General features: G+C 35.7%; 2 protein-coding genes across 2 annotated transcripts; both read right to left on the reverse strand.

Moving 5' to 3' along the window:
* Positions 1 to 2,080: 2,080 nt before the first annotated feature.
* Positions 2,081 to 5,818, reverse strand: LOC7464857 (uncharacterized). Its single transcript, XM_002320685.4, has 7 exons — positions 5,611 to 5,818; positions 4,271 to 4,653; positions 4,012 to 4,175; positions 3,856 to 3,936; positions 3,276 to 3,351; positions 3,098 to 3,187; positions 2,081 to 2,484 (listed from the first exon to the last, which is right to left on the reverse strand). The coding sequence occupies exons 2-7, from the start codon at positions 4,626 to 4,628 to the stop codon at positions 2,321 to 2,323; spliced, it is 933 nt and encodes a 310-aa protein (XP_002320721.3). The 5' UTR covers positions 4,629 to 4,653; positions 5,611 to 5,818; the 3' UTR covers positions 2,081 to 2,320.
* A 635-nt stretch (positions 5,819 to 6,453) lies between these two features.
* On the reverse strand, positions 6,454 to 10,546 carry LOC7464858 (probable protein S-acyltransferase 14). The gene is made up of 7 exons (XM_024585292.2): positions 9,949 to 10,546; positions 9,417 to 9,636; positions 9,230 to 9,321; positions 8,195 to 8,318; positions 8,028 to 8,113; positions 7,587 to 7,652; positions 6,454 to 6,980 (listed from the first exon to the last, which is right to left on the reverse strand). Exons 1-7 carry the CDS (start codon positions 10,156 to 10,158, stop codon positions 6,855 to 6,857), a joined length of 924 nt encoding a protein of 307 aa, XP_024441060.1. The 5' UTR covers positions 10,159 to 10,546; the 3' UTR covers positions 6,454 to 6,854.
* Between the last annotated feature and the right edge of the window lie 243 nt (positions 10,547 to 10,789).

Genomic DNA, 10,789 nt, shown 5'->3' on the forward strand with positions numbered 1-10,789 from the left:
AGCTCGAGTCTTCTCTAAACCACTTACATATTCCCTTGGCCCCCAACAAAAAGTATAAAGCAAAACAAATGCGTCCGATTTAACAACATAATTCATTGTCATGTATACATATTATTCTTTTTTTTTATTACTATATATATATATATATATATATATATATATATATTTGGATTCTCTCCTCTATTCTTAAGAATATGAATGGTCACATGTGTTAACTTTAACTTGTCGGATTCAAATTAATAGTTAGATCTTATCAATGGAAAGTATAAGCCACTCACTTGTAACCACTACCTATATATCTTAATTAATTTTTTAATAACATGATTGGAATTCTCTAAATGAATTTATATTTAAAGAATAATTCTGAACTTTTTATTTATTTACTGCACTAAAAATATTAATATTAAAATGTAGCTCGTTTATCCTAGTAAATCTAAAAAAGTTGACATATCCTCGCTGGTTTCTTCATTTTTTTCAAAGTTTCAACAAGGAATCAAATAGCTTTGACCCTCTGCGTGTTATGGAATCCTAGACCATACCATTATGGGAACATATAACAGGGAAAACAGGTCTTAAATCTATGTACTGCCCCCAGAATTCACCAAGAGACCAGCCAACCAAAGATCGCGTGCATGTCGCCAACCGGTCACACATGTTGCCGGCGCCACCCACGAACGATCCTAACCTGACAGCTTAAAAATTAAAACGCCCCTTGTGATTTCACATTCCTAGATACAGCACAAATTGTTGTTTAATGCCAGAAATTACTTAAAATAGAGAGTTCTTGTGCATACATCTCTGATTTCCTGGCCATCTCCAAGATATTCATGGATTATCTGTGATGTCCTCGACTAGGTGAGCCAAAATGTTTATTAAAAAGGACTTGAGCACACTGATGTACTGGTATTTTCCAGCTTTTACCCAAGACAAACAGAGCAGTGCCCATGTTCATGAAGGCGATAGGTGCTCTAGAATAATACTAAACCACTTGCAAATTGATGTGAAAACTGCAACCTCTATTCGTAGCTTGCAAAGCATACGAAAAAAAGCATAACATTTCAATGAAAAAAATAATTAGAGCAATTCACTTCTTAACATCTTAGGATTATTATTTGTGAAGGGTTCTCTATGGTGACAACATTGGTACAAACCAATAAGCTTTGCTTTTTACAAAAACTAGAAGTTCAGAGCGATGTAAGTGGATCAAGTCATAGCTTAACTTGTTACGTATTGAATTTAGTCATGATCCAGATTCGTTTGTGTTGGATGTTTTGGAAAATATATTGAAATATGATTAATGAATATGTTTATTGAGATTTAATCTTTTATATAAGTTTTTTATTATAGAATATTAATATAATTTAAATAAATTATAAGAAATTGATTAAAAAAACTATTGGTTGTTATTCTTTTAGCATATTGTTTTGTCCAATCTCATTCATAAATATCAATAGTCTTTTTTAGAAATATTTTCTAGATTTATAATGACTAATCAAATGTTGATAATAATAAAAATTAATTTTAATTATTATTAAAATTAATTCTTTAACCTTTTATCTTTTAAAATTTAAAACAAAAAAGAGCAGAGAGAAGGATCTTAAAAATTTCTTTAACAACCAACACAGAGATCTAAAAGGGATCACGTTGCCTTCAGTGCACATACATTGATTATCACAGCCTACCCGTAATATAGTAATGTTTTGTGCATTGAACACAAGACCCTTCGGTCTCGTTTTCTGTTTCTACTCAGCTTCTTTCGAGTTTCCTGGAGATACATTATTATTTTGCTCTAGTTTCTGTTCTGTGAATCCATACTCCTCAGTATCTAACCCTTTGGATCTATACGAAGTTCATTTCCTGTCCTAGATAATACAGTAGCATCGCTCACAAGGAAACTTGTAGTTTGGAGATGATTCTGTCAGCATGGTACTCGACAACATACTGTTTTCTATTTTGGTGAGAAGCTTGGCCAACGATAAGACTTCAGTCTTGCTTTCAGAAACCGAGTACCATCGCCAAAACGGAGTTATAGTTGTCTTCAACGGGAGAAACTACAAGGAAAATAGCCTATAGAATCATCTTTGAGCACATATAAGAGAGTTTAGCATGAACTTTATCAATGTTTCTTGTCCAAACAAGCTGCAATGACAGCAACAATCCGCCTAAAACACGATAACCTTCAACAAACAAATCAGTCTCTGGCTGTTATTTATGTACAACCTTCACAAACCGCAATGATATACAAGCGACAACACAGAAATGGGCCCCGGATGATGTATTCGCAAAATGTAAAAAAAGACCACTATAAAGTATCTTTCATTTATTCTATGTTGATCCTAACAACTTTTTTGGTTCTTCCTCCTAAAGCATTCGTGCCAGGCTCGGGGGCTGATTCCATTCCTCCAGCATTCCAGGCTTGCCTTGTGGATGGAAGTGCCCAAACTCTCCAGGATCCCATGCCCTTCTGCTCACTGCCTCTAGAACCTACATTATGATGATTTGAAAGTAGAACATTAAAAGCGCATGTCAGAGAGTATAGATGATGCCAGAATCAACTAACGAATAACCACTCCTATAGATGTAACATGACATGAAAGAGACAAATTAACTCAACAACTAGCCATGTTTTGTGTAACATTTACCTACAAATTCCATCATACAAGATTTGCGTATTTGTTCGTGAATAGGATACAAGATGTGGCGGCCTATTGTTAAAACAAAGAACTATACTTAATAACAAAGACATGCCAACTTCGAGAAAAGTTTATGGACATTCATTCCAGCTTCAATATGGAATACTACTAATTTCTGACTCGTGATAATTGACAGGGATACACATTTTGGAATGATCACTGCTGCAAACAGATGGAACACAAACCATAACCATGAAATCCAGTAACTTCTTGTCCTTGTTTAAGAAGACACAGGAGCATGCTCCCTGTTCATGGTTGCTAATTGCATTCACCAAAAACATGTATTTTACTCATCAAGATGATTCCACTTACAGTGAACAGACCCTCCAAGTGACAAAAACCACAGAAGAAAATGATGTCCAAATAAACAAGCTAGCAACCTAAAGGGGGCAGACATTGGCTACCTCTATTGCCATGCATATCAAAATGATCACTCCAGCCAGTTGGCAACTGTCCTTTAAGCTTCCATGTTTCTTCAAAACCAGTAAGTTCATCTGGAATATCTTACTACATCAGCCTTTCTGTTGATAAAGGAATGAACAGAAAAGCCTCAAAAGATCAGAGGAAACAACAACAACAAACCTTCATTCAAGTTGTGTAAAGTTTGTGTTGTATCCACCTTGCCATCCGAATTAAGCTTCCTTGTAACAGAATGGCCCTACATAAGAATCACATGCCCATTAATCCTAGCAGAAATGCGGTCCTTAATCGCCACATTCAACAAGAGAGTACCTATTTCACCTTTCCCTCTGCTTATGCTAGACCAATAAGAGGTGACAAAGGATCAATTAATAATGATGCAGTTTAAGCTAAATACATAACATTAACCAGAGAGAGAAGCATGATGATTGATAAGAAAAAGATTAATCTCATCAGATTCAAAGTGTCAGAGATTCCTTTATAATGCAAACATGAGTTGAACATAAATTTAAATAAACAGGAACACAAATGCAATGGGTGCTTCAGAGGAAATCCAGTGTACGCTAACGAAATTTTTACCAGAAATGTGAGGGACACTTGGAAGTCTGACCGAATGAATGCTAAACCTTGAAAAAAGACCCTTCATGTCAGAGAAAGTTTCAGCACCTAACATATTCTTAATGGTTTAAAATCATTGTTCAGCATTCTCTAAAAGCACGTGGCCAACAGACATGATAATCACCTTATCGTTTATTCCTCTCGAGATCCTATGTGTTGCTTGACCAGTTGTTTTATCTGCTTCTTTGCTCTCCTCAACCACCACCTGGTAAAGAATCAGAACATTAAAACAGAAGGCATTTCTAAAGCAAATCAACATACCCAGAAAAGGTTTACTTACTCCATCACTGCCTGTCCTTCTGGTCCTAGTGGAAGTATAATATGCTCCATCTATACCCCCATATGTGACCTTGCAAGTCTGAAAACTGGAACTGCGGACCCATGGCTCTGTTCCTTCGGTCCGGTTATAATCACTCCTACAATTCACAGTCTTGTTTTCCCTCTCTGAGAGAAAAACCGCAGTTACAATCATTGATACACAAGTACAATAATTCATGAGCAAAAATTAAATAATGAATCAACCATGATTTTCACTTTACCATCAGGATAATCATCAGGATGCTCAACAGATGGCTCTTTGTTTGAACCAATGTGCTTTTGATAGTCACTCTTCTCATCCCCAGTTTGCGCATCTTCTTTTTCACCCTCGTCATCAGACGATAATTCTTCTATAACTAAAGCCTTTGCTCTATCGGTCTGCGATACCTCCCTGCTAGTAGAACTTGGAGGATCAGACATGCCAGACTCCAACATGCTACCGAATGGGCGAGTGAAGAACGGATCATCAAACGGATCCCTCCCTCCAAATAGGCTCGGAATCATGCCAAATCGGGAGAAATTACCAAAAGGATCACCTGCAGCAAATAAATCATTTCTACCTTGCCCTTCCCTCTGCATTTTGTTCGCACTATCCTTCTAAACACTGCAAACACGAAATGGATTTATGGTTTGGTTGTCTTCAAAACCAAGCATAACAAAAAGATCTCCATGAACCACACACCTCAACCAAACAATAAGTGAATTCAGAAATGCTGATTAAATGATACTGCTGGAACAAGATTCGTTAACATAATTACTCAGAGAGCACTACATTTTCTACCATTGAAACAAGGGGCATAGAAAGATAGGATTTTTACAATTCTTTTCTTAAATATGACAAATGAACTTCAAATCCTTTTCTTGTAAATGATAAATAACAACAAAATCTAGATTTTTAAAGAAGCTCTTCCTGATCCAAATTTAAAAAGAAAAAAATTTAAAAAAAAATCAAAGGACAAACCATCAAACCTCCTATGCCAAACGTCTTCAATGTTATTGCAAAATAAACCAACTCCCAAGCTACTTTTCACACGTCAAGAAGTAATGTTTTAAGGAACCCTCTTTTCTGCATGCCTTATTTAACAAGCCACAAAGAATCGAAGAGGAGAAATATCGATAATCAATAAGCACTGTCAAATTCGCTTAAAAAATTTCACTTGAAAAAAACAATTTTTATATATTTGGATTGCATTGATAGGAGATAAAGAGTATGGATTATGTAACACTAATGCCTTAACAACATTACACAACTAATAAACAAAAGCTTGAAAAAACAGGGGGAGAAACTACTTTCTGAGGAAGATAATTATAAGCCCTTTTGTTCTCTGTTTTATAGAATAAAACGGCAAGAGAATGGAAATTCAAATGACCTGATCGCATAAGTAAATGTTATCCAATAAGTCCATCATCAAAATAACAAACTAAAAACTAAATACCAGAAAGAAAAACTGTTTTCAGGTTAATCATTGTTACCATTTCATTGAGTAGTGCAAGGATATGTTACTATGTTTGGCTGCAAAGAAAATGAAAGAAAGTGGATAAGAAAGTTAAAGAGAATTACCTGGAGAATGAGGCGATCGAGATTTTTTGAACCGGAGAGTTGGAGGGGGCGAGAGAAGGAACCGGAATGGTCTGTGTGCTCTTGCTTTTGCGGTGTGAAATTATAACTGCTGAGAACTGGACACGTGCAGTTCAAAAAGAATGTGACACGTACTAAGCTTCTGTTTTCTTCCACCAACTAGAATGTTCTGCCATTTGTCTGAAATTTGAATTGCTCCATCAGGATTTTCCAGACCCTTCGATCATTTTTTCTTTCTTTCTTATTTTGAGCCTTTTATTCCTTTTCATTTCTGTTACGTGCAAATTTGTATCTTTTTGTTATTTTCATTATAGTTATTAATCCGAGCTGGGTATAAATTTTAGATTATAAATCAGAAAAGTTAACACGGGTCAATAAAAAATAATTAAAAAAAAATCAAAAAAACATCATCGAAAGACAGGTCAGTTGAGTGTAGAATTAACCAGTCACGTGAGACTTGATTTAATAATAGTAATAATAATTTTAATAGTTATGATGTCCTCGAATATTTTAGATAAACCATCTGAAAATTTTCAGAATCCATTACTATATATATTTAACATAAGGAGCAGGTCTATTATTCGTGAACCGACACCTTATGATACAAAATTCGATCCTTTATCTTTAATGTTATGTTACTGATGCAATTCTTTGTAAGAATTCTCCACAGAACAATGTCTTTTCTTTTTCTTTTTCACCATGTTGGATAAGGTTTTTTACCCTTTGTAGGAACTAGGAGTGATTATTTTTAGCCCAGTTTATGGGGAGCATAGGCACAGCATTGAAATAAATCTTCCAGCTAAAACAAGCATGGAAAGATACTGCTTATGCAAACCACACTAATTTCTATATTTCCATTCAAATCGTACAGCAAAACTTGCAGTACCATCAGCTGAGCACAAGATGCTGAAAAGGTTAGCATTCCTTATCGTACAATTCTCAAGCTCCTGATAATTAGAACAGGAAAAAAAAACATCATGCCATCCCCACATTCAAGCAAAGTAGGTATTGCTTCACCTGATCAACTTCTTAATGCAATGCACCCTGCCCTCTCTTTCTTTTTCCTGTTATTTATACAAGATGTCCGTGGGAATGAATGGTCAGGAGCAAATTAGCTGCTGGAAGGTTGTATAACGGTTAATTTGTGATGGATCATTTTGTGGGGCTCCATATCTATTGTTCCAGTGGAAAAAAAAAATCCTCATTCATGGATGCACAACTGCTGCCTAGAATTCCTGGGAATCAAAGTCGGGTTTCGATGGATATTCAAGACCCTGAAGTGCAGGCATTCGCCGTAAATCATCGTCTGAATAAGTCGGAATGAACCAGTATCGCTTATCTGCCCCAAACACCTGTAACATAAGCATAACACATTCAAATATTAAACAAATAACCAGGCAACTGTGAATCAAATGAAAGGCAAAGACGGGCATACCAAGCTAGATAACCAGGCAGCACAACTTGAAATCAAATGAAAGGTGGTTATAGTAACTTGACATTGCACTTTCACAATATATTAGGTCAAAGGATTACCATTTCAACACAGCTCAACCATATGCATAATGAAGTGATAAATTTTAACTATGATACAATTTGAAAGCGCACCAGGAACAATTTCCTAACAGCAGAGCTCAAACACATCCCTCAAGGCTATGAAACATTTATCTTCGCTACATAGCATTAGCATTCTATGATGCTTTTCTGATTTATAGTAAAATAGTGCTATGACATTGCACTTAGACAATGCATTGCGTGTTGAGTATGCAATGAGTATTGTATTTTATAGCCATCCTGATTCTCACACCTTTCATACATTTAATATGCCTAGAAGTAATTCAAAAGGTAATACTATCACAAGTACATTAAATCAGTGACAGCATAAATTTAACCCTCTCTTAGCTTTCATACAGAGCTTTAATGAAATAAACAATCAAAAATAAATCACAGAAGGTACTAGCCTGCTCAAAATTCTTCTTTCGACCAAGGTCATAGCGCCATTTTGGGGTGGTCTTCTTCTCGTATGCCTGAAAACAAGACATTAGCAGCTCAATCAGTACAACATCTTTAACAAAGATGGCAACAATTCTATTTCTTCTGAATATTGGTGTATCAGGAGACCCACACAAAACCGAGCAAATTGAGTATCAAAGATCAGAGAAGTGAACATTCATGACTATGAGCATGGGGCAAAGCAACACATCAACGTGATATATAGACCCACCAGTGCAGTACCTAAACTATTTCCCAAACACCTACTCATCTACCAATTTTTACTAGACATTGACACTGCATAGAGTCATCACTGTTTCTTATACCACATCCACAAAGCAGGTAACAGCTGCAAGTGCATGGCAAATTGACATCTGGAAGAAATACACAAAGTTAAGTGAAAGAAATACCTCAATAGTTGTAGTATTAGCAGACACAAGCGATATGTGCATGATCAGAAATCCCAGAACACTCAATGCAAACGCCAGATTTAAGACTGAAAAACATCGCTAATAGTTTTAGAAACAGCAGACTTCACCATTATGTAGGTCAGAAAGCCAGGCTAAGTATAACTTACCAAAGGCAAGAAATGTGGTTGCAAGGGTGCCTGGAGTCCCAGGAATTTCTCCATCACTAAAGAATGCTATAAAGTGTGGTGAAAGAGATAAAGTTACAAGACTTGTCTCAAGAAATGTGTAGAACTGCATCAAAATATAAGATTGCAAGTAATTAGACATCAAGAAAAATATTATATGTCAGGCGACCCACGATTACGTAGAAACCCCAAATAAAAAAGAGCATATACTAAAATCCAAGTCTGTTTTCCTAGTGCTAGCAACTATTTCTTATAGCAAGTTCTATTTGATTATGTAGAACAATGTTCTAAAATCCAGACAACTTGTTCTAAAAGCTAAAAGAAAAAAAGAAGAAAGACGAGAGAAACAAAAACAACACAAACTCATGAAAAATATGACCTCTGAGTCATCAGATTCGAAAGGTAGACACCGAAATTAATGATGCTGGTGTCTGACCATCCACAAAAAATCTTTTCCAGGTTAAACCACACTCTAAACTGAAAATTGGAGCTTTGTTAAACAGCCTAGGCTGTATCTTCCAAGTTATACAAGAAAGAAGTACCTGCTGATTTGATAACGTAATTTATTACTGAAATAAGGAAAGGTTGTATGCTAATATACAGGCAGGCAGCTCAACATTTGTCAAAATTCAACGCACCACAGGCACATCAGACAACTAGTTCAGTCCCAAACTTCCAACATGTTGGACAACATAAATATGGTAAGACAACGTATTCTCAACTTCACATGACATGAGCCCTGGATGGAAACTTTGAACCACATATACCTCCCTCTGCCTACCCACTGGGACATGAAACAAGAAACATCAATCAACTACCAACCACAATTATGCTTACCCTTTAAACAAAACAAAAGCCTATTCGCATTACAATAAACATCTCTTTTAAAAGCTAAGAGATACATCAAAAACCAACATTAAACCAAAAGGTACAGAAGAGGTGCATCACATTATTTCAGCTGAACAAGAATTTTGAAATAGGAAACCTTCGTGGGATGAAGCGGGAAGGCAAACTTACCAAAAATAGAAGAAAATACTTATAATTCAAGGCCCCAACACAATTTACAACCCATACGCAATGATGGTCCATCTTTAGCACACACCTCCCACCTGAAACAAACACAACACCAAATATTATTTTCTTTAATGGAAAAACTAACTAAAGCTAAAGAATGCTATAGAGGGATCAGAGTATAGAAACTTACAAACAGAACAATGATGGCAACGAGGTGGTTTCAGCTGGTTGCACTTCCGGCAATATCGGATTCTTTGATTTGATTGGTCAGACTGCACTCCACTAAACTCTGATCCATTCAACGGGTCAGCCTCCCCTCTTTCCTCATCAATAGCAGGCCTCCAATTAGGAGGCACGCTCCCCGGATCAGTTAAAACAACAGAAAAGTAACTCCACAGTAGCATCACTAACTGCAAAATTCAGACAAAATACCAAGTTACCACTATTACCAGTGAATTGCTGTTTTTACACTATTTTAAGCTAAAGATTTTACATTTTTTTATCTCCTAGGATTCTCAAGAGACTCATTTTAGCTTCATCACAATTTTCTTAACTTCAATAAAAAAAAAAAAACGTAAGATCCTTAAAAAACCCGCTTCTAAAAATCTTACTAGCAACCCGAAAAATCAAACATTAGGGGGGGGGGGGGACACGAAATCTAAGACCCAGAAGAAATCTACAAAACAAACACACACGTATTTTTTTCTCTAATAAAATCTTACCAAAGAATGGAATGGGATCAAGACAGCAAGAGAAACGAGAGAATCGATGCCACCATCATACAAAGCAGGGCCATAATTATTCAAAACAACAGCATAATATGTTACACCAACAACGCCAAGCACCAACAAGATCATGATCGAGCCTAGACCCCTTAAGGCCGTACAAAATTTGAACACATTCCAAGCCATAACAGCTCTGGATCTATGCATACTAATACTAAAAGCAAAAAAAAAAAAAAAGACTCGAACTTTTTATAGAAGATTCAGACTTTTCAGATTTTCTTTGATGGGTTTTTAGTAGACTGGATTTAAGTGATAATAACTTTAGAAAAAAACAGACAGGGAAAAGAAGAAGAAGAAGAGTTTTTTGGTTTGTGGCTTTTGGTGTTTTTGAGTGATTTGTTTATGAAATATTATAGGGTTTATCGAATTTGGTATTTTGAGGATTCCTTGGACAGGTATGGAGTGGAAATGTTGAATCCTTGTTATACAAGACAGAGACTTGGAGTGTGTAGGAGAGGGGGAGAGATTTATTTTATTTTATTTTCTTGTTTTTGTTAATAATAATTAATGGGGTAGTTAGAGGGAAATTTTGGTTAAGAATATTAGGGGGATGATCTGAAGTAATTTAACAGCCAGAGAAATTTAACAACCAATCAAACCATTGAATGTTTTCAATTGGTCATGGATCTAGAAGGTGGAATTGGTGTGTGATTGTGACAATGTATCTGTACATGCACTGATAATTTTATTAAAAAAAAATTATTAATAGTACCAATGAGATTTAAGTATTATAGAAAGAAAAAAAAACAAATATTTTAGAATTGTCACTTAGATGTGT

This window comes from Populus trichocarpa, chromosome 14 (genome assembly GCF_000002775.5).
Source record: "Populus trichocarpa isolate Nisqually-1 chromosome 14, P.trichocarpa_v4.1, whole genome shotgun sequence".
Classification (NCBI taxonomy): Eukaryota; Viridiplantae; Streptophyta; class Magnoliopsida; order Malpighiales; family Salicaceae; genus Populus; species Populus trichocarpa.